The sequence below is a fragment of the Labeo rohita genome, chromosome 5, assembly GCF_022985175.1.
Source record: "Labeo rohita strain BAU-BD-2019 chromosome 5, IGBB_LRoh.1.0, whole genome shotgun sequence".
Lineage (NCBI taxonomy): Eukaryota > Metazoa > Chordata > Actinopteri > Cypriniformes > Cyprinidae > Labeo > Labeo rohita.
Window position 1 is genome coordinate 39960809 of NC_066873.1, and position 23810 is coordinate 39984618.

The following is a 23810-nucleotide window of genomic DNA, read 5'->3' on the forward strand; positions in this document are numbered from 1 at the left end:
TAAAAATAGAAATCTTTTCTAACAAAATACACTACTGTTCAAAAGTTTGGGGTCAGTAAATTTTTATTCCTTCTTTTTTTGAAAGAATTAAATACTTTTATTCATCAAGGATGTGTTAAATTAATAAAAAGTGATAGCATATATTTACACTGTTCAAAAAGATTATATATATATATAGTATAAATATTTAGAAATAAATGTATATTTAGAAATAAATTCTATAAGAATTTTTATGACATTTTTATAAGATTTTTATAGAAATTATAGCATTTTATAGAAAGCAGCTGATTGTGTACTGAGAGATATATGTTCTTTGTTTTATACAATTGTTTCTCTCTCACCGCTGACTTCAGATTCAGATTGAGTGGAGAAATGACACCATGGCAACCAGTCAACAAAACAAATGAGCTGAACAATAGCCCACCCTCACTGTTCATTCTCCCCTGCTGATTGGATGATCTGTCTAAAAATGCAGCTCTGCAATTAGTCACAGTGATTGTCTATCAAATACGACCTTCCCACAGAGCAGGTTAGTCTGGGGCAACAGGAGACAGTACTGCACTGATTTGTTTTCTCAGATTTGATTTGATTTAAGGATATCGATCCTGTCTAGCTTGGGAAACCAGAGTAAATCGAATATGATTTAGTTTGATCAAAGCAATCTCAACATTAATTTTGCAAACAATCACAAACCCACACAAAGTACATAGAATGGTAGCAGGCAAAAAGGTGACAAAAGAAAGTATTCTTCCATCGGTGTGTGAAGATGAAGGAAATGAAGGTGGAAAAGAAGAGGATTTGGGTGGAATCGCAAGCAGGCCGGTCAGTAGACCCAGAAGTCTCTACAGCAGAGGAAGTGTGGATGGCCAAGTGAGTGTCCCACTCAGATTTTATGCCGTTTCATATGTGTTAGAAAAATGCATGATAAAGTTGAGTCAATGGGCTCAACAGCAGATTATTTTCCCACATCTGTTAAACCAATCAGATTTTAGGGGAAGCAACAGGGTTTGTCTTATGGTAGGCTGAACACCTGGTTGCTGACATCCCAAATTCCATGATACGTGTCCATTGATCGAATGCAGTGCGAATGTCTTCAGTGTGGTTGATGAAATATGCATGATTCTTGGTTACTCCAAGACACTTCTTTCAACAACATAAAAAATCCACCAGAAACCCTTGATCTAATGTTATATTTTGATCAAATGATTAAAATGTGATTGACCCCAACCTGTTCTTTCATCTCAGTGTATAAAGTTTAGGTTTTTTCAACTTCTTCATGCTCTCACCGCTTGCTTTCCTCCACTGTCGATCCCCCCGCATGAGGCTGTCGCTCAGCTCCCATAGAGAATGAATTGTAAACGCCTGCTCATCTCAGCACCAGTGGGCACATACAGTAACTTTGCAACCCCTCACCACATAACCATCTGGCTTCATTCTGCTATGTGACCAGTTTACAAAATCCAGTAATTTCCTGATGAATAACAAGTCCTGTCATGGCTTGTGAATGGTAAGGTGAATGGCTTGTGCCATTCAGACATGAAACAGAAAATCATGTCAGTGTATGTTTTAACTAGAGAAGTTTGCACAAAGAGACATGGAATGTTGGCATAACAAATTTCTGTTTTAAAGTTTTTAACAATGTTTAAAAAGCCTTGGAAGTTTGAAGGCTTATGGGACTGATAGATAGATAGATAGATAGATAGATAGATAGATAGATGGATAGATAGATAGATAGATAGATAGATACAGAACGATAGAAGGATAGATGGAGAGAGAGACAGAACAACAGAATGATAGAGAGAATGATAAATGCAGAACGATAGAAGGATAGTTGGAATGAGAGACAGAACAACAGAATGATAGATAGATGGATGGATGGATGGATGGATGGATGGGTAGAGAGACAGAACAACAGAATGATAGAGAACGATAGATAGATAGATAGATAGAACGATAGATAGATAGATAGATAGATAGATAGATAGATAGATGGATGGGTGGATGGATGGATGGGTACAGAGACAGAACAACAGAATGATAGAGAACGATAGATGGATGGATAGATGGAAAGAGAGGCAGAACAACAGAATGATAGATAGATACAGAAGGACAGAAGGATAGATGGAACAAGAGACAGAACAACAGAATGATAGAGAACGATAGATAGATGAATGGATGATGGATGGATGGATGGAAAGAGAGGCAGAACAACAGAATGATAGATAGATCTGATCTGATCTGATGAATTTTTATTTCTCCTCTACGTTCTTCCGCTCAGACAGTGTCTAGATCTCCCAGCCAGCATCAAATCACAAGAATGGCCCATCAGGATGAAGATCATACGAATGAAGAAGATGAAGTGGATGAAGGTGGAGATATCCAACCAGGTGATGGACAGCAGCAAGAGAGGAAGAGTGTGTCATCGGTGACGAAGATTTTGACACAGACCTGGAACTCGACAGATTTCACAGTGAGAGTTCTTATTAAAAATCAACGTGTGAATATGAGGAGAGAGAGAGAGAGAGAGAGAAAGAAAGAGAGAGAGTGGGCTGACGGGGGGGACGTGGGTGATGCACGTTCTGATAGAGGGTGTCAAAGAGCTAAGGGGCACAGAATATGATGTTGCCACTCAGCGGGGAATAAAACAGGCAAACGGCCGTGAGTCATGCTTGTAATTTCAGACAGGTCTCTCTCTCTCTCTTTCTCTCTCTCATTTTTCACCTGCTTGTTCTGCAGATACCGAAACACCTACACACTCCTCTACATATACATAAATCACGGCTCCATCCATCTCTCACTATCTCTCTGATGGCTGTTTATTCAGCTTATTAGAGATAGCCATCTGCTAGATTACTGCTGTGTGCCTCCGCATAGCTTAATGAATGGCTTGGGAATTTTCCACATTCATGATAATTGCGCATCTCAGTGAGAAACAATGATACATTGTCGTCGTATTTGCTTTATAAAGTCACACCAGTTCATCTTATTTAGGCTGTAAGGTTGCATGTGTGAGTAAGGCACATTGGTTATCTTCTGTATCGACCGCATTGTTTAACTGTGCTTGCTAAGGGAAGCGTCGCTATTTTTATAGAAAGTGTTGAGTGAAAGGGCTGACTAGACTATGTTAACTAGCTAAACTTGAACTCTTGCTTGGGCTAGTAAGCAACTACCCAAAACACTCTAAAAAACACCTAGCAATCATATAGCAATGTATATTCTGAGATTATACTATTTTGATCTGTTCCAGATGAAAGACGAGCATATGACCCTACAGGACAGTCCAGCTACAGAGAGGCTTGTAAGATGCTGAATGTAATTCCAGTATCCTACTTCCTTCGAAATATGAACCAGAGTGAACTCAACATGATGCATTATGGGCTGGGATCACAGGTAAGAGCAAAGAAACTAATTTAGGGGACATAAAATGCAAAACAAAAATGGCCGTTCACTCATGACCAGTGTTGGGGAAAGTTACTTTTTATGGAAAGTAATGCATTAATTTACTTATGCGTCACTTTTTAAATCTGGCCAGGGCTTGCCTGTTTGTTTTTAATATAAAAAGTTCTATTTTTGGCAAATGTAAAAGCCTTTTCACATCAAAAGCCTCAGGTTTAGAGAAAACTCATTCATAAATTCACGTCTGTACAGTAGACCTCAGAAGAAAAAATATAAACTCTTCAGCAATAAAAAAAGGAACACAAATGTTAGATTATCTTGAGTGATTTTTGCTCATTATTATGGTTGAATTGGATCATTGAAGGTCGGCAGCAAAGACATTGGTTAATAAAATGGGATTAAATGCATAAAGGATATTTGTATTATTTAACATATTTAATTATTGCAGGTTTACTTCATATTCTGAGTTGAATTTCACTGTTTTTATTCATTTTTAGGAATACTGAATCTGTTTTTTGGGAGTGAGATGAATTAATGCATGTTCACATTTATTCTAGAACTAACCTTAATCTTACACCAGATTTCTCTCAAGATGTGGACAGGAGAACTTTTAATCAATAAATGGGGTAAAAAGTACCTGGTGTTACTTATTTGAATAAGTAACTCTGATATTTTCTTGTCAATAAAAAAGTAATGCGTTACTTTACTAGTTACTTGGAAGAAGTAATAATATTACGTAACTCACGTTACTTGTAATGCGTTACCCCCAACACTGCTCATGACAGTGTTGTTGTCCCGAAAATGCAAACTTTAGTAAAATAGGTTTCGAAGTGCACATTTTTGACTTCTGTAATCTATACGAATAACATATGATAAACATTTTAAAAACTCTCCTCTGTAGGGAACAAAAGCTCTGGCGATTTCTTTGGTAACCAACACCTCCATCTTGAAGCTGAATCTGCGAGATAATTGGATGGAGGGAATAGGCGGGGCTGCCATTGCTGATATGCTCAAAGAGAATTGCTACATCACAGGTGACTTTCTGCAGTCCCAGGCACAACATCACAGTACTGCCTTGTTTTCTGTTGCTCTTTATTTGGGATTTACTAGTAGTGTGAACTTCAAGTCTGTTTGATCTCATCTTGTCATGTTTTTTATAGTGGAACATGGGGGCTGGACAAGTCTGGAATTTTTTAGAAACCAATGTCTTGTGAGGTGATTTGTTCACATAACAAAGCTAACATACTGATTCCTGTATCGGATTATCAAACAGGCCCAAATTCCCATAGACATGAGCTGAAAACATTTATGTTAAATCACGCTGAAAACATGCCAGTATCGTGTTAAATATGTTAGCAATGAGCTAAATCATGCTAGAAACATCCTAGTAACATTTTAAAATGCTAACAGTGTTAAAACATGTTAGAAACAACTTCTTAAATTATGCTAACAACAAGCCATACAATGCAGGTAATGTGTTAAATCATGCTAGAAACATGCTTGCTTGCAACTTGTTAAATTATGCTAGCAACACTGTTATGATAGCAATGCATTAAATTAAGCTAGGAACTATTAGCTATTAAAAATATTAACATGTTAGAAACATGCTATCAACTTGTTAAATTATGTTCACAACATGCTAAAAAATACTGGTATCTAATGTATTAAAACATGACAGCAACATGTTAAATCATGCTAACAATATGCAGAATCTTAGAAACATGCTTGCAACTTGTTAAACAATATTAGAAACATTCTAACAACATGCTAGTAATGTGTTAAATCATGCTAGAAACATGCTAGCAACTTCTTAAACTTAGCAACGTGTTAATATAGCAATGCATTAAATCATGAAACTATACTAGCAACAAGTCAAAAATATTAACAATGTTAAAAACATGCTATCAACTTGTAAAATTATGCTAGCAACCTTCTAAAAAATACTGGTTGTCAATGTATGAAATCATGTTAGCAACAAGTTAAAACATGCTAACAATGTGCTAAATCATTCTAGAAACATGCTAGCAACATTAAAAATGTTAGAAACATTCTAACAACTTTTTAAATTATACTAGTAACATGCTAAAAGATGCTAGTAATGTGTTAAATCAAGATAGAAACATCATGCTAGAAACATGTTAAATTCTGCTATCACCATGTTACGATAGCAATGCATTAAATTAGGCTAGAAACTAAATGATACTGCATGCTAAAAGATACTGATAGCTAATGTAAGAAATTATGCTAGCAACATGTTAAAATGTGTTAAATCATTAAATATGCTAGCAATGTGAAATACATTAACAAAGTTACATGCTATCAACTTAAATTATGCTAGCAACATGCTAAAAGATGCTAACAATGTGCTAAATCATTCTAGAAACATCTTACCAACATGTGTAAAATATTAACAATGTTAGAAACATGCTATCAACTTAAATTATGCTAAGCAAAATGCTAAAACATATTGGTAGGTAATGTAGGAAATCGTGCTAACAACATGTTAAAATGTGTTAAATCACTCTAGAAACATGCTAGCAACATGTGAAATACATTAACAATGTTAGTGTCACACCCCTGGACTATTTGTATTGGTTTTTCCCTCTTGTGCCCATATATGGTTTCCCTGATCCTGCCCTCATTATGGCATTATTAGCAGTGTTGGGAAGGTTACTTTGGAAATGTAATGGGTTACAGATTACAAGTTACTTGATTTAAAATGTAATAACTAGTGTAACTTTTCAATTACTTTATTAAAGTAATGTAACTTATTACTTTTAATTACTTTTTGATTACTTTTCTACATTTCTAATTTTTTTAACTGTTAATCATTTTGAAACATTTAAACCAGGCAGAGTTAGCCTTACAGTAGTACAGTATCACTTGAATTAAGATTATAATAAGTAAGGGATAATATACATCTTTATTTTGCGATAACAACTGGCTGAATGTACATTATCCCACTTATTCCACAGCTGCTTGATAGATTATTAGATGTTTCGTGTCAAAATTATTAGACACGAAACACTGATCTGAGTTGAAATATTTGAACGCAAAGCTTCCATGAAGAAATCAGTTGCTAGCAAACGACAAGTTCAAACTAGACATTTTAGGGATACAGTGCAGTCATACCAGTTTTCTTACACAACATTTCACCACATAAATAATTAAGTAGTAGTAGTTTGTTAATTATCTTATAATCCATTACAATGTACAAAAAAAAAAAAAAATGGCAGCAGCTGCATTTGTATGAAACAACAGAGCAAGTCCACGATACCAGGATGACAGAATTAAGAAATTGTACACATAATATTGAATTAAGCTTTAATATTTTATCAGCTAACCAAACGCAAAGCTTCCGCCAAGAAAAATTATCAAGCATATAGCACTGACTTTTTTTTTTTACTTATATTTTTGGGCTTTTTATGCCTTTTATTGTGATAGGACAGTAGAGAGATGACAGGAAAGAGCCGGGAGGAGAGAGGGGAGCGGGATCGGCAAAGGATCTCGAGACGGGAATCGAACTCGGGTCACCGTGAGCACAGTTGTGCTATATGTCATAACAAGATCATAATATAAATAACATCATAACAAGAAATAGCTATGATACTGGGTTTGAAATCAAATGTTTGCATAGTTATGACAGAAAACACTAGCATCTAACAATGCCTTGGAAAAAACAATCTTAAAAAATAAAGTTTATGCATAAACCCAAATAGGAAATAAAACAGTTATCGAATAAGCATGTGTCCTGTTCTGTGTCCTAAACTCCTGAAACATTGGCGTCTCATTTTAGAGCAGCCAATGCAATTTAAAAGAAGTCAATTAAATCTGTAAGTGGGGGTGGGGGTGTGAAAAAATTCAGATGTAATCCCCTTTGTAATCACTGGCATTTTTCAAAAGTAACTGTAATTTAATTACATATTTTTTTCTCAGTAACTGTAACTAATTACAATTACATTTATTTTGTAATTAAATTACGTAATTCCGTTACATGTAACTAGTTACTCCCCAACACTGATTATTAGTTAACCTTGTATCACCCGTGTCTTAATTAATTCATTGTCTTTATAAGTTGGTTTCAGTTCAGTGTTTGTCGTCCGGTCTTGTCTATGTGTACGTGTGTTGAACTTGTTAAATTATGTTAGCAACATACTAAAAGATACTGGTAGCTAATGTATGAAATTATGCTAACAACATGCTAACAATGCGCTAAACCATTCTAAAACCACTCTAGCAACTTGTTAAATGTATTAACAATGGTAGAAAATTTTAACAACTTGCTATGCTAGCAACATTCTAAAAGATGCTGGGAACATGCTAGCTACTCGTTAAATTCTGCACAACATACTAAAGCATGCCAACAATGTGCTAAATCATTCTAGAAACATGCTAATAACATGTTTAAAATATTAATTGTTGAGAATATGCTATCAACTTGTTCAATTATGTTAGCAACATCCAAAAAGATAATGTATGAATTCAAGTTAGCAACATGTTAAAACATGCTAACAATGTGCTAAGTCATTCTAGAAACATGCTAGCAACTTGTTAAAATATTAACAGTGCTAGAAACATTCTAACAACTTGTTAAATTATGTTAGCAACATGCTAAAAGATGCTAGTCATTTGTTAAATCATGCTAGAAACATGCTAGCAACTCGTTAAATTATGTTAGCAACATGGTAAAAGATACTGGTAGCTAATGTATGACATAATGTTAGCAACATGCTAAAACATGTTAACAATGTGCTAACCCATTATAGAAACATGCTAGCAACATGTTAAAACATGCTAACAATGTGCTAAACCATTCTAAAACCACTCTAGCAACTTGTTAAATGTTTTAACAATCGTAGAAAATTCTAACAACTTGCTATGCTAGCAACATTCTAAAAGATGCTAGTAATTTGTAAAATTATGCTAGAAACATGCTAGCTACTCGTAAAATTCTGCACAACATACTAAAGCAAGCCAACAATGTGCTAAATCATTCTAGAAACATACTAGCAACATGTTAAAAAATATTAACTTGTTCAAGTTAGCAACATGCAAAAGGATACTGTAGTTAATGTATGAATTCATGCTAACAATGTGCTAAGTCATTCTAGAAACATGCTATCAACTCGTTTAAACACTGGCAGCGCTAGAAACATGCTATCAACTTGTTAAATTATGATAGCAACATGCTAAAAGATGTTAGTAATTTGTTAAATCATGCTAGAAACATGGTAGCAACTTGTTAAAAGATACTGGTAGCTAATGTATGACATAATGTTAGCAACATGCTAAAACATGCTAACAATGTGCTAACTTATTCTAGAAACATGCTAACGACATGTTAAAACATGCTAAATCATTCTAAACATGCTAGCAACATGAAAAATATTACCAGTGTTAGAAACATTATAACAACTTGCTAAATTCTGCTAGCAACATGTTAAAAGATGATAGTAATGTGTTAAAGCATGCTAGAAACAGGCTAGAAACTCATTAAATCATGCTAGCAACTTAAATTATGCTGATAATATGCTAGCAACATGCTAATGCCAGCAAGCCAAGCCACCTTTGTTTATGTAGTGCTTTACAATACAGATTGTTTCAAAGTACCTTTATAGTGACAAATGAGAAAAAATATTTAAAGATGCAAACAGAGATCAATTCTGGCTTAAAGTAGCTCTAAAAAAAAAAAAAAAACAACAACAACAACAACAACAACAACAACAACAACAACAAAATAGTGCCATTGTTCAGCTGTGGTCAGTTCAGTCATGATTTAGTTCAGTATAATGACTGCATAAAGATCATCAAATATGAAATGAGTTTAATTCAGCTTTAAATCAGCCCTATAGAAAACAGTGATGTCATTACCCTGGTGAAAAAACCAGCATATACTGGTAGTTATGTTTTGATGCTGGGATGCTGGTTAGGTATGTTTTGATGCTGGTCCTTTGCCGGTCTATGCTGGTCCTTTGCTGGTTTATGCTGGTCCTTGACCAGCAACATGACCTGCATGAATCAACAAAGGACCAGCATAAACCAGCAAAGGACCAGCTTAAACCAGCATCAAAACATACCTAACCAGCATCCCAGCATGAAAACATAGCTACCAGCATATGTTTTTTTTCACCAGGGCATCCAGCTAAATTTAGTTCTAATCCAATAGTCTTTTTACAATCAGTTCAGTGATATTGCTAAACATTAAGTGTCCACAACTAAGCATGCCAGAAGCGACAGTGGCGAGGAGCCCAAACTTCATCAGAGACAGAAAAAGAGAAAAACAAACCTGGGAAGAAACCAGTCGGCAGTTCTTCTCTGGCCAGACGACCCAACATGGTGTGGTTTAATTCCAGGCTGCATCACAAGTCAGACTATGCATTGTCTGACATAATAACATTCAGAATATTCATCCAGTTGCTTCCGCCTGCATCAAAGTTTGATGTCAAACTTAGTCTGTTGTCTAGTGTCTAGTTGTTGTAGACCTACATTGTGATATCTGAGCACATACAATGGGGTTCAAATGTCTAGAAACCGCATATATCCAATTCAAATACAACTGTTTCACAAGTAATGTCAAGTTATTAAACACACATTGTAGCCATCATTCACTGCATCTCAAAACTTTTATGATTGTGTGGTTGATTTTGTAGCACTCCCTCAAGATATTACCTGTCAAACCTATGTTTTTTCTTACTAGAAATTGATTTGTCTGAAAACCGGATGGGTGAATACGGAGCCAGGGCTTTGTCCAGCATGCTGTTGGAAAACTCTACCCTATTCTCTCTCAACCTCTCCGGGAACCATCTGGACGAGCGAGCGGCCAGACACCTGTCCTCAGCTCTGAACGGCAACCAGAAACTTCAGCACCTCGACCTGAGTCACAACAGATTCGGAGATATAGCAGGTGTGAGATGATGTGAAAAGCTGCTGATGAAAGGTTCACCGCTTGATTACTGCAGACCTCCAAATAACTTTGCTTTTAGAGCGGCATTTAGTGGCTTTGGGGCATTTGGCTGCCACATGTTGAATGGGTACATGTAACAGCTGGACTGGAAGACTACAATTTCATGGCTACTTAATAAGACAAGTACTAGAAAAAACAGCTTGGGATTTGACCTAACACACGCATAACAAAAAGAGCATTAACCTTCACTGCACTATTGCACAATGGGAATGAAATTAAAATGCGTCCGTTTCACTTACTTTGAGCAGTTCATTATACTGATGATTTTATCATACTACAGAGTATAATAAAAATGTCTAGACACAAATTTGGATAATTTACTTTCAGTTCACCAAGCAAAAGATAAGTTGCCCAGTGCAGTGACTCTCAATTGGCAGGGTACTTAGACAGGAACCACTGGAGAGTTTCATTGCTTTATTAAATCTACGAAACTAAAAAAATATCAGGGCAAACTGTGATGCTTTTTAATGAAGTAAAAAATATAAATGTGCAGCAAAACTCATTAATTCAGTGGCGATGGTGCCTTGCAAGGATGGAGAGCTGCTATTTCACTTTTGATTATGCAACTTATTCTTTATTTTATTTTAAGAGAAATAATAGGCTTTTTTTCACTTTGTTTTGAAGTTTCATAAATTAAATCTGAGATCTGTCTATATAAGCTATGTCTATAGCAGATTGCTAATCATTTGATTCAGATCGGGACTTTGGTTCAGGTGTGTGAATCTTTTGATTCAGATTGGGACTTCGAAGCAGGTTTGTAAGTTTTTTGATTCAGATCAGAACTTTGGAGTTGGTTCACTAATCATTTCACAAATTGAATGATTTGCAATCCAGGTTTGTGAATCTTTTGATTCAGATTTGAAATAATGGGTTTGTGAATCATTTTGATTCAGATCAGGACTGGAGTTGGTTCACTAATCATTTCAAAATTGAATTTTGAATTATGATCAAGGGACTTGAAATAATGGTTTGTGAATCATTTGATTCATATCAGAACTGCAGAGCGCAGATCGTTAATCTTTTGATTCAGATCTAGACTTTGTGCAGGTTTGTGAATCTTTTGATTCAGATTGGGACTTTGTAGGTGTTTGAACTCATTTGATTGGTTCACTAATCATTTCAAAAATGAATGATTTGCAGATGCTTAATCTTTTGATTCAGATCAAGACTTTGTGCAGGTTTGTGAATCTTTTGATTCAGATTGGGACTTTGTAGCGGGTTTGGAACTCAGATTGGAACTTTGGAGTTGGTTCACTAATCATTTCAAAATCTTTTGATTCAATGATTTCATAGCGGGTTCGTGAGTCTTTTGATTCAGATCAGAACTTTGGAGCAGGTTCGCAAATCATTTGTTTTAGATCAGAACTTCAGCGCGGATTCGAGAATCTTTTCATTCAGATTAGAACTGCGGAGCAGATCGAAGATTGTGACTTTGGGTTTGTGAATCTTTTGATTCAGATTGGGACTTCGGATCGCATATCACAAATCTTTTTTATTTATTAAACAGTACAAAACATTAAACCATTTAGGCGGTAGAGTTATAAAAACAAAACGAAGAAAGAAAGAAAGTATGCACAAATAAAATCCCTAAAGAAAAATTAACCATGGTTTTACTATAGTAAAAGTGTAGAAACCATTTTTTTGTATAACCTGCTACTATGTTTAGTGTAGCAAAACTCCAAAAGCGTACATTCAGAATTTAATAGGATGCCCTATTAATATCCAGTGACTACTAAATTGTCCCTATAAATAATTAGATGTCTGTAGTCTGCCGTTATGTCCCCATTAATTGCAAATCAAACACTGATATAAAAACAAGTACATTTAGACCACTTAAGTTAGTGATTGCCTTCGGGATGTGAAGAGACTTTCAACCAGCATAACAAAAAAAGCTTTTGTCAAAGTTTTTTTTTCAAACCAAGAAAATGTTTATAAAGGAGAGAATTTCTGCAAAAAAAAAAAAAAATGCCAAATGTATTTTAATATCACCAAAATAGCTCCTTGTCGCAAAACAGTGATAAAAGTTGCAGCAACAATGAGAAAGTCACTAAATTTGGTGACTAAATCCCAAAATTGGAAACAGTGAGTAACGGGTGTTGATAAATTAATCATATCTAAACTAATCGATTAAATGAATGTTTCAGTGGTTTTAAATAAATGATTCAGTGGATTAAATAAATGGCTCGTTTTGTTCATGAATAAATGAGCGATTCGTCCGTCTGTCTGGAACGCCGCAAATACAGACAAAACAGAAAAGTTTGCCACACCCAAAACAGGAACTGTTGTTTAATGTCCAGTGTAACAGAAGTTAATATGAACATATTTCTTTTTCTGCTGTCACTGAAAAGTGGCTTGAGGTGTATTGAGGAGGCTATGTGGACACAGATACTGGTCTAGTGTGGTAGGCTATGTCTAATGAGAGGTAATGAATTTGCTTTTAAACAAACCTTTATCAACAATGTTATTTTTAATACTCTGATAAATGGATAATATGTCAGTGGTGAAACCTGCTGATAAAAACCTTCAAATCCGCTATTTTCAAACACATCTGGCTAACCAGAGATTATTCATATCTTTCTGTGGGAACATATGGAAATGCAATTCTTCAAAATAATGTTGTTTTTTTTATAGCTAAGTGCTCTCTTCTTAACTGCAATGCAAATTGGAAATGATATCCACCATCAACACAAGCACAATATCTTCATATTTGCAATATCCAGAGGGCTGGATCTGAAATGATCAGAAACTCTTGTATGATGATGAGGGGTATAGAATACAGTCCTAAAGCCCCATCGCTGTCAACATGAATGACAGAGTGTGAAGATAGAGAAATTGCCTCAATAAAATATTATATTGCATATAATCATCAAGAGGAACTCCTCCATGACCTGCCATGATTCATACATCCTTAACAGATTCCACTGGCACATCTCTGTTCATATTACATATGGTGATGGCTTCCTTTTTATAATCATACACTGCTTGCTTATTCTTGGCAGCCTACCCTGGTGATCATTGCAAACGCGGTCAATAAGGCCTGATATAGTTATGTATATTAAATATGGTATTCGCTGAGTTTGTTATTTCTTTAAGAGCTTTGAAAATGGGAACAGTTTGGGGAAATGCTATTTATTAGCTACAGTATGCATAATACTATTCAAAAGCCTGGGTTCAGTGGGATGTTTTAATATTTTTGAAAGAGATGCTCACCAAGGCTGCATTTATATGATTAAAAACACAGAAAAAACAGTAATATTATAAAATATTATTTAAATTTAAAATAAGCATTTTCTATGTGAATATATTTTAAATTGTAATTTATTCCTGTGATGCAAAGCTGAATTTCAGTGTCACATGATCCTTCAGAAATCATTCAAATATGCTGATTTGCTGCTCCAAAAAAGCATTACTTATTATTATCAATGCTTAAAACTGTTGATTTGATGTATAGAAAGTTTAAAAGAGGATCAAAATCTTTTATAACATTATAAATGTTTTACTGTCACTTTTTATTGAATTGAACCGCATACGTTTCTTTTGAATATCAGTGAGCATCTCTCAAGTTTCTCAAGTTAATTGCCATGACAAATGAGTGTCCATTTATATTTTAAGGGAGTTAGACAGGGTGGCATGCTAAGTAAAGCTCAGAACTGGACGTTTGCAAGTTCAATCCCCGCAAGGAGTAGAATATGAATTATCACCATTGCATGCTTGAGCAAGACATTTCACCTCAGGCTACTCCAGAGGGATTCTCCTTCTAATAAGTTCCTCTGGATAAAAGTCTCAACTAAATCTGTGGCTCTCAAATGGTTTTAGATCAAGGACATCAAGTCGTGACCCAGTACACAGAATAGTTTATAGAAAAATAGTGTATGAAGTCAGGCATAATTATTTTGCTGTCTAAAGAAACAATGAGATTCATCACAAAAACACAGTGTCAAATTATTAAAAATACAACCTTTTCCATATTATTTTTATGCATAATTCTGCATATATTATATTATAATATATTATATTATATCATACTTTTCTTTTAGGAAGAGTTGCTCAGACATATTTTGGGCTTAAATTGCTAGTTAATAGCCAGTTAGATCACACAGAAATTAAATTATAAGTGGAAGACACAATAATACACTGAATTAATAACAGTAACTCCCCCATGTTGCTCTTCTCTATCTTTCTCCTTCCCTCAGGGGAAATCCTGGGTGCTGCTATTGCCGAGAACGCGGGAATGAAGTCACTCAATCTGGCTTGGAACTGCATTCGAGGAAAAGGAGCCATTGCATTTGCTAAAGGCCTGGAGGTAAGAGGAAAATAAAGTCCATCCTCTGCCAGAGTCACTCACTCATGCTAAGAGCTTATTTTGGACTAACATCCATTGATCAAGTCAGGATTTAACAACTCTGAGATAGTAAAATGCTGTTTAAATTAGCATCCTATGTAGTAAAAGGGGTCTTATCAAAAGGATTTACTTAATATTTTGCGATAAAACAGTTGAACTGTGAAAACATACTGTAACTCTAAGCATTTAATAAAATAAAGTTAGACAAAAAACAGAATATTCAAACCAGAAGAGTCAAAAAGAGAGTGCAAAATCAAATTAAAAATAAATAAACACATTTTAATTAAACAACAATAATAACTGTAATAATTATTATTATTATCACATCATTATTATTGATTTAAATCATGTGTATTTATTTATTTTTATTTAACAACAACAATAATATTGTTAAAAAATAATGATGATTTAAATCAGTAATATTTATTTATTTATTTATTTATTATTATTTAAAATAAATTCCAGTGCAATCCATTTTAAGTGGGCCTCAGCTGGGAGAAAAACACACAGAAAAAATGTGTATATAAAAAACAAAACAAACAAACAAAAAACAAACAAACAAACAAACTTTCATTTATTAATGAGCTTTTATTGAAATAAAGTTGCACAAAAGCAGCCTATTTAATTCTAATGGTCAAAAAAGGTGCAAAATAAAATTTAAATAACTAAATATATCTTAAACTAATGATAATAATAATATTAATAATAATAATAATTATTATTATTATTATTATTATTATTATTATTATTATTACTGAAATAAATTCAGGTGCAAACAAATTAAAACTGGGCCTCAGCAGAGGGGGAAATTAAAATAAAATAATAAAACTTTAATTCTAAGGTTTAAAAAGAGGGTGCATAAAATAAATAATAATAATAATAATAATAATAATAAAAATTGATTTAAAATACTACTACTACTACTACTACTACTAATTATTATTATTATTATTAAAAATGAATTCTGGTGCAAACAAATTATAAGTGGGCCTTAGCAGGGAGAAAAACATACTCAAAATATATATTATATTTATAAAAGAATCAAACTTCCTCTTGTTTATAAAAGAGCTTTTTTAAATAAAGTTGCACAAAAGCAGCCTATTTAATTCTAAGGGTCAAAAAAGGGTGCTCAATAAAATAAAAAAAAATAACTAAATATATCTTAAAATAACTAGAAGATGTAGAATTATTATTATTATTATTTAAAATAAATTCTGATGCAAACAAATTATAAGTGGACCTTAGCAGGGGAAAAATTAAAATAAAATAATCACACTTTACCTCTAAGGGTTAAAAAGAGGGTGCAAAATTTAAATGATGAAATACAAACAAATACATATATTTTAAAATACTACTACTACCATCACTAGCTATTATTATGTATAATAATTAATTCAATTTTTTAAGGGAAATATCTTCTTGCGGACCCTGGATTTGTCGTACAACGGTCTGGGTAAAGAAGGAGCTGTGGCTCTAGAGGAAGCACTCAAACACAACAATACACTGGAGGATCTGAACATCAGGTACTGTTGTCACAGTGTGATTGTATATTGTACTGTAACTGTATTTATGGAATGCAGGACATGTTTTGAAGGCCCACCTCACCTATCCTTTTCTGCGTGTACACAGCCCGTGATTTATTGCTGTAATTATGAGATGGTAGACAGTTGAAATTGTTCAGTGCTTGCTTGCTACTGTAAATGAGTTCTCACTAAAAAATGTTGGGTTAAAAATAACCCAACTAGTAACCCAACTATGGGTTGGTATAGCACCTTCCCATCTATGGGTTATTTTAACCCAATGAATTGGGTTAAAATCCAGTTGGGTTAAAAGTAACCCAACAGTTGAGTTAATTATTTAGATTCATTTATATCAGTTTTTATTTATTTATTTATTTATTTATTTATTTTTTATAAAAATACACTATAACACTACTTTGTTTTCAAATAAATATTTTATTTAAATATGCAAATATTTTTTTTTACAAATATATTTTTAAATGTAAAACAGTCATACTGCAAATGTTTACAAAATAAGTGTACAAGAATGTGAAAATATAATAGATTCAAAACACAAATATGCACACACAACTGACATATTTTCAAGATGTACACTGAATTCAAAACCAACAAATGTGATTCTGGTCCACAAAACCTGTCATAAGGGTCAAGTTTTTTTGTATTTAAATATAAACATCATGTGAAAGCTCAATAAATAAGCTTTCTATTAATATGTGGTTTGATAGGACAGAACAACTATTTGAAAATCTGGAATCTGAGGGTGCAAAAAAATCTAAATATTGAAAAAATTGCCTTTAAAGTTGTCCAAATGAAGTTATTAGCAATACATATTACTAATAAGAAATTCAGTTTCAATATACTTATGGTAGGAGATTTACAAAATATCTCCATGGAACATGATCTTTACTTAATATTCTAATGATTTTTGGCATGAAAGAAAATTTGATAATTTTGACCCATACAATGCAATTTTGCCTATTTCTACAAATGTACCCATGATACTTATGACCGGTTTTGTTGTCCAGGGTCATAAATGTGTATCAATTCATATTTATTTATATCAACACATACACAAATGTGCACAAATAAAACAAACATAACATACAAACTTTTATCAATAAAACAAAAATAAAAAATCATAAACACAAGTAATAATAATAAAAATAATAATAATAAAACAAAGTAAATCTGCTGGCTGCTGGACTTGCTGATAATCAGCAACATAAAAAGTTTTTATGGATCAATAAATACAAAGTTTCTAAGGAAGAGGTAATGTGTTGAAAGAACTCATGGGATATTAAAGACTGTGTGCTGCAAATGGGTGCAGAGGAGCTTTGGGTAGTAGATGTCATAAATGTAGAAATGTCTGAAACACAGATCCACTGCTTGTAGTAAGGTCTTCTGTTCCACTGTTTCACCGTTGAAAATGCTAAAAACTTCTTCTCTTGGAGTTAGTGCAGCAATGCTGGTGTCATCCGGTCGCATAAAACTTCCTTCATTGACTCCTTCCTCTGTGATAAGATGAAGCAGAAGAAGAAACATTTTACAGATAAACTAGAAACATTTTTTCATAATTGTTGGAAAACCTACACTACTAATCAGAAGTTTTTGAACAGTAAGATTTTTAAAGTTTTTTAAAGAATTCTTTTCTACTCACTAAGCCTGTATTTATTTGATCCAAAATACAGTAAAAGCAGTAATCTTGTGAAATATTTTTACTATTTTAAATAACTGCTTTCTATTTTAAAAGCTTTGAAAAGACTGGACAATTACATTTTAAATATATTCAAATAGAAAGCGGTTATTTTAAATGCTGTATTTTGGATGAAATAAATGCAGGCTTAGACAGAAGGGAATTCTTTAAAAACATTAAAAATCTTGCTGTCCAAAAACTTTTGACTGGTAATGTATATGGATCACTAATATAAATAGTTTACTTACCTTGAAATATTTCAGTTAATTGGCATGTGGATGTTTAATGTATGAGATTCCACTGTTGTAGTTTTTCCTTCACTGAAGAACGCAATGTCTAAAAATAAGTATAAACACATTTAGTACACATTTAAAAAAAAACATGCAAATCTGTCATAGCTTTATAAGAGAAATGGCTGTAATTAGAGGCGATTCTAATATATGCATAACAATATTCAATATAAATAAACCATAAAAACACATTTAGTGTTATTCCAATTAGTGCTCGCTTTCCAAACAACTGACGCCTGCCCTGTTTTGACCAGCAGGCGTCGCCGTTGTGTCACGAACGATTGGAAGCAGTGAATCATTTTGCGAAGCGATTCGTTTAATTGATTCGAAACTTTGAAAAGCTTCGTTTCTCCCATCACGTCTTGCTTTTGGGAAATGTGATTATTTTTAGACTTTTCTAAACAGAGAATTAACTGAATTTGAGCGCATCTCTCTGAGCTGCCGCTGAGCTAACGTTACATATACTGGACCAAAGTTGAAAGGTTCCTGCGGCGCGGTTTAAATCAACAATGTCTCATTTAACATTAGCCATTTCCCATATAAAGTTAAATGTGATAACCATTAATGCGACCAAACAAACTGTATTCAGAAACCGTATGTCTACAACCCTTCATCAGCTGTAAAATAATACTAAACCTGTAGTAATGGTAGACGGTGATTTCAGTAACATAAGTAGTCCTATATACATTCCACCATACATTATTAACTTTAGGTTACTGTAATACATCTCTTAACAGTTTTACAACTTTCTGCTAATGTTTATTTAATTTATTACTGCTAGCGACCTAACTGGGACAGCTAAGTTAACGTGAAGTTATTCGTTTACAATGGAGCTCATTCTCCGCAGTAACGTTACAATACACTGACTAAAGGAAACTACAACTTCGTTAAAAAAACAAACATACAACAACAAAAGTTCAATTTTGAAGTGCATTTCACGTTCTTCGTATAAGTATAATGTTATAAGAGTTATTAAAACCCTGTTACTCACCTCATACTGATGCAGCAGCAGCTTCTTCTGTCGTCAGTCACTGTCGACCGTTAAAATTTGAACTGTCGCCGCGGGAACCAATTAAACCCAACGCTGGGTTATTATTAAAAACAACCCAACGATGTTTAAAAAAATAACCCAACGTTTTAGAAAATAACCCAACACAGTGACCCAATATGTGTAACCCATCTATTGGGTTAAAAAAATAGCCCATCTATTTTTACTGTGTTTGAATGCTCACAATGCACATGATTATTCATGATTTATTTGCAGTGGTGAAATCAACAAACACCAGACTTAGCAAACAGTCAATAAACTGACAACTAGAATAAAAGTACCCCAAATACTTGCCTAAAATACTTCAGTATTGTCTTTTTTTCTTTGTCTGCAGCAATAACCGCATACCGCTTGAAGGAGCCATCCATTTTGCTCTGGGCCTCAAAGTGAACACGACATTACGAATTCTCAAAGTACGAAAGATTAAAATAGTAGCAGCACGTATGGCTTTTAGGCTTAGACTTTCAACTCTGCGTCAGAAGAGATTTATGGGATTTCTATCTTCGTTATGACTAATCTTGTTGGTTTTCGGTATGATCCAGATGTCTAGGAACCCAATGCAGTCAGCGGGATGCTTCGCCATTTTAAAATCAGTTCAGGCAAACCCAGAAACTGCAGTTGAGTTCTTAGAGTTCTCTGTGAGTGAATCTTTCCCATTCATTTCTCATATTTCCTTTTTCCTTATTGGTTTTCCGTGTCACTAACATCAGTTTCTCTAGGATATTTGCGTGGATCAGGAATTTGAAGACTTACTCGAAAGCACTAAAGGAACACTTCCAAACCTTCAAGTGAAACATGGTGGAAAAATTAATGCTGTGCTTAAAAAGAGCTGAAAACGCATTCTGGACAATCCAATTGTAATCGTGTAGGCTTGTAGAACTGCAAATATATTTCTGAACTCTAAACTAATTTGAATCTTATTCCACACTCCTCCACATAGTAAATTGGATCAAGTCATAGTTGATGGATCATGGTTTCCGGCATTAAGGGAATGACGCTTCAGTAGAAAAATGTTTAGAAGAAGATTTGATTACATTAGTGACCATAGACTTTAAAACATTACTTAGAAAATGGTTAGTTTTGATGATGTGTGGAGCAAGCTAGACTTGCTAGACTAGAACTTTTACTTTTACAACTCCACCGTTCAAAAGTTTTGTTTTCCGACACGCGCTGTACGTGGTAGACCAATCATAAAGGACTGCGCCATCTGACCAATCACAGCAGTGAGGGCTCACGGAAAGGAGGGGTTTAGAGAGACTGATTCTTCGAACTGCTTCGCACGAGTCGTTTACAAATCATTAAGAAATGAGGTCAAATTAAATCTATTTTTGGAAAAAACTAAAGTGTTTTTTGACCCTGCATACATGTAAACCTTTTTTAGTAGACTCATAAAACAATATTAGCAACCTTTAAAATGGCATAATAGGAGCTCTTTAAAAGATTATTTGTTTCACATTTGTGTCAAAACCATGATATACATTTTTTCAGGAATCAACATTTGAACAGCATTTGTTTGAGATGGAAATCTATTAGTTTAATATTAATACATGTATTTATTTCAGTCACTTTTAAAATGTCGTGTATGAACGCAGTTCCACTGCCTCATTAAATGTCAGACTACATGAAATAGTTGCATTTCTAAAACTTATTTCTCACACTGCAAGACTATTCAAGTGAATGGTGTCATATTGGTGTCACACACATGAAATCATCTTTACAAATGATTATCATTGTAATCATAGTTTTGGACAACTTACACCATGTTTTTTTATTAGTAAAAACGCAATTTTAGGTTTTTCTATATAGGCCTATACCCTACCAAGAAAACCAGCTATGGCCAACAAACCAGCTTATGTTTTAATTTATTAAATTTTCACCGGACTAGTATAAAAAGCTTTCAGATTCTGTTATTTTAATTTGTACCCAGATAGCATACGCATGTCTGCAAGATGTCTGTTAAAGATCTCTTGATCTGGAAAGCATCTGCTGTGTACAAACGTCTGGCAGACGTCTGTAAGATGTCAGTTTTACCAAAGTAAAAGCACCTCTCGGGAAGGCAAGTGCAGCTCCTATCTCTTTGAATGGGGAAACATCAAATTCTCCAAAACTGTTCACCAAGCTTACAATTAAATTTCATATTTGAAATCCTCAATGAAATTTGACAAAAACTGCCTCATAAATATTGTTCCTTATGCTCCAATAGCATTAAAAAAAAGCTTATTTTTTTAGGCTAGATCAGTACTGAGCGCATGTCTTAGAACGATGACTGTATCTAATAGCAACCGGGATTTCTAACGGCAGCTGCAGTGACGCGCTGACTTTACTAATCAACGATTGGCTCTTTCATTAAGAAGGCGGGGCTTTGCGGCCATAATGAGCATTGCATCTTTCCCCATTCAAAATTATACGAGTGACAAGTCTTGGGTATTCTATAGTCTTTGGTTTTACATACACTAATCATAAACATTTTAAAGACATCTAATAAACGTCTATTTGACATCTGATAGGAAACATTTAATAGACATATTGCAGATGAGCAAACTATGTCTTGCAGATGTAAATGCAGACGTCAAATAAATATCTCCAAGATGTACGTGTGCTATCAGGTGTATTCATCCATTTTAGGCAGCAAACATGGTTTGTTAACCTGATGCGTAGCCATATTGGTGATACTCAAATGTAAATAACATGGATTGCATTGTTAATGTACTACTGAATTTCTGGTCCGAACAAATATTACAACCCAAAACATGACAATAACTGACCATTTTCAGCAGCAATAATCAGCAAAGTATGTGAGTTTCCTTCAGTTCAGTGCGTGGGCGTAGCCACGGGTGTGGCGGTGCCACCCAGAGTGGCAGCTGGCACACCTAAAAATAGATGCAGAAATATTTTTTTATAATCTTATAAACATGGGCGGCGCTAAAGAGGGACTAGCAGCTGCTTCAGCACCCACACACATAAAAAATTAAATAAAACAAAAACATTTGACTCATCATGCAAGCTTAACTCCTGCATTGCAATATAACGTGACGTGATTAGCAGGTGCACTTTTCGAAATGTCACAGAATTTTATTCTAAAAACAAAGTGACAAGCCTGCTCCTACTAAAAACAAGCCTGCTCCTACTAAAGATTTTTCTAGTCAACTACATGTTTATATTGAATAATAATAACATACTAACCATCCTTTAATGTATAGGCGTATAGCTTATTCTGCATAAACCCAGCAGGCACACAACGTCATAAGACGCTTATATGTGGTTAAATTTCGGATGCGACATCGGCTGACCAAAATTCAATGTAAATTCAACGTTTAATGTCAACTTAACATTAAATTGATGTCCAATACCAATGTCAGCTGACGTTGATATTTTGTTGTTTTTAGGTTGTGTAACCAAAATCCAACATTAAGTCAGCGTCAAATTGATGTCAAATACTGACGTCAACACGATTTTCATTCTCAACCAAAATGCAACGTCTGTCTGACATCATGTCCAACGTCAACCTGACGTTATATAGACATCCAGTGCCTGCTGGGAAGCTTGCACCGCAAAAGTAATGATTATGAATGTGTTGGGGGGGAAAAGAAAACATTTTAATTATTTGTTAATAAACTTTCTCCTCAGTCAGTGTCGGCTGAAAAGATGCCGCCGCTGCACTCGCCCTCTCCACATGAACGTCTTTAATAGAGTAATGTACCTTTTCATTCCGACTGCACAATAAGTGTTTATTTTTTTTAAATTGGTTTGTTTAATATATAGGCTACATTTTGAGCGTTCTATGGATTTCTTTGTGAGGCAAGTAGCCGGTTCATTGCTGTGATGCGCTCCATTTCACGGAGACAGCAGAAAGCACAACCTCTCTGTTTTACAAAAGCACAACCTTTTGGTGTTATCGTGAGTATACATAAATCAGAAAAAGTTTTTGCGGGGGAAAAGAAATGCAAGGGATTGCGTGGGCACAAGCACATTTACAGAATTGCCTTTATTTTCGTTAATATACAGTTCTTAAAACAACATATTTTACCATTTAAACATCAAGCGTATGTGAACTTTTAAATTGCTTAATTTGTGTGTAAACGCCTATTATGTGAAAAAGCTTATTCTGGCCAGTTTATATTTTTCTTTCTTTCTTTCTTTCTTTCTTTCTTTTTTTTGTCGGCTAATAATATCTTGCAGATTGTGCAAATTGTATGTAAATTCACGACTTAAAAATTTGCGGAGCGTGTTGCGAATAAGGTGAAAAATAAATGAAAAGTCACATGACTGTTGCGGCATTCCATTTTTTGATTGTCGGTGGCCATCTTGAGGAGCGTGAAAGCTTCGGAAAATGGCTCATAAAAAGACAAGGACGTGAATACTTTTTACAAGTCAGAATCTAAAATAACGGTAGGCATGAACATTTCACATGAAGTTTTGTCAGTGAGGAGGGAGTTGTAGGGACACGCGCCGCGCAAGAAAAATAGGCTACAACTGCATCTCTGGTCATGTTAATATTAATGGTGTCATCGGATACCCATTTTCCACAAATTGATATGATTCTTTAGGGTCTTAATG

At 34.3% G+C, this 23810-nt stretch overlaps 1 protein-coding gene across 1 annotated transcript; it reads left to right on the forward strand.

Annotated features, from left to right (window-relative positions):
- Positions 1 to 525: 525 nt before the first annotated feature.
- On the forward strand, positions 526 to 23357 carry lrrc74b (leucine rich repeat containing 74B). Its single transcript, XM_051111311.1, is given in 11 exon segments — positions 526 to 870; positions 2279 to 2416; positions 2419 to 2470; positions 3248 to 3390; positions 4298 to 4430; positions 10094 to 10300; positions 14554 to 14663; positions 16110 to 16225; positions 19588 to 19666; positions 19796 to 19891; positions 19973 to 23357. Coding segments are annotated over 11 exon segments (1347 nt in total). The 5' UTR covers positions 526 to 711; the 3' UTR covers positions 20087 to 23357.
- The last annotated feature ends 453 nt before the right edge of the window (positions 23358 to 23810 follow it).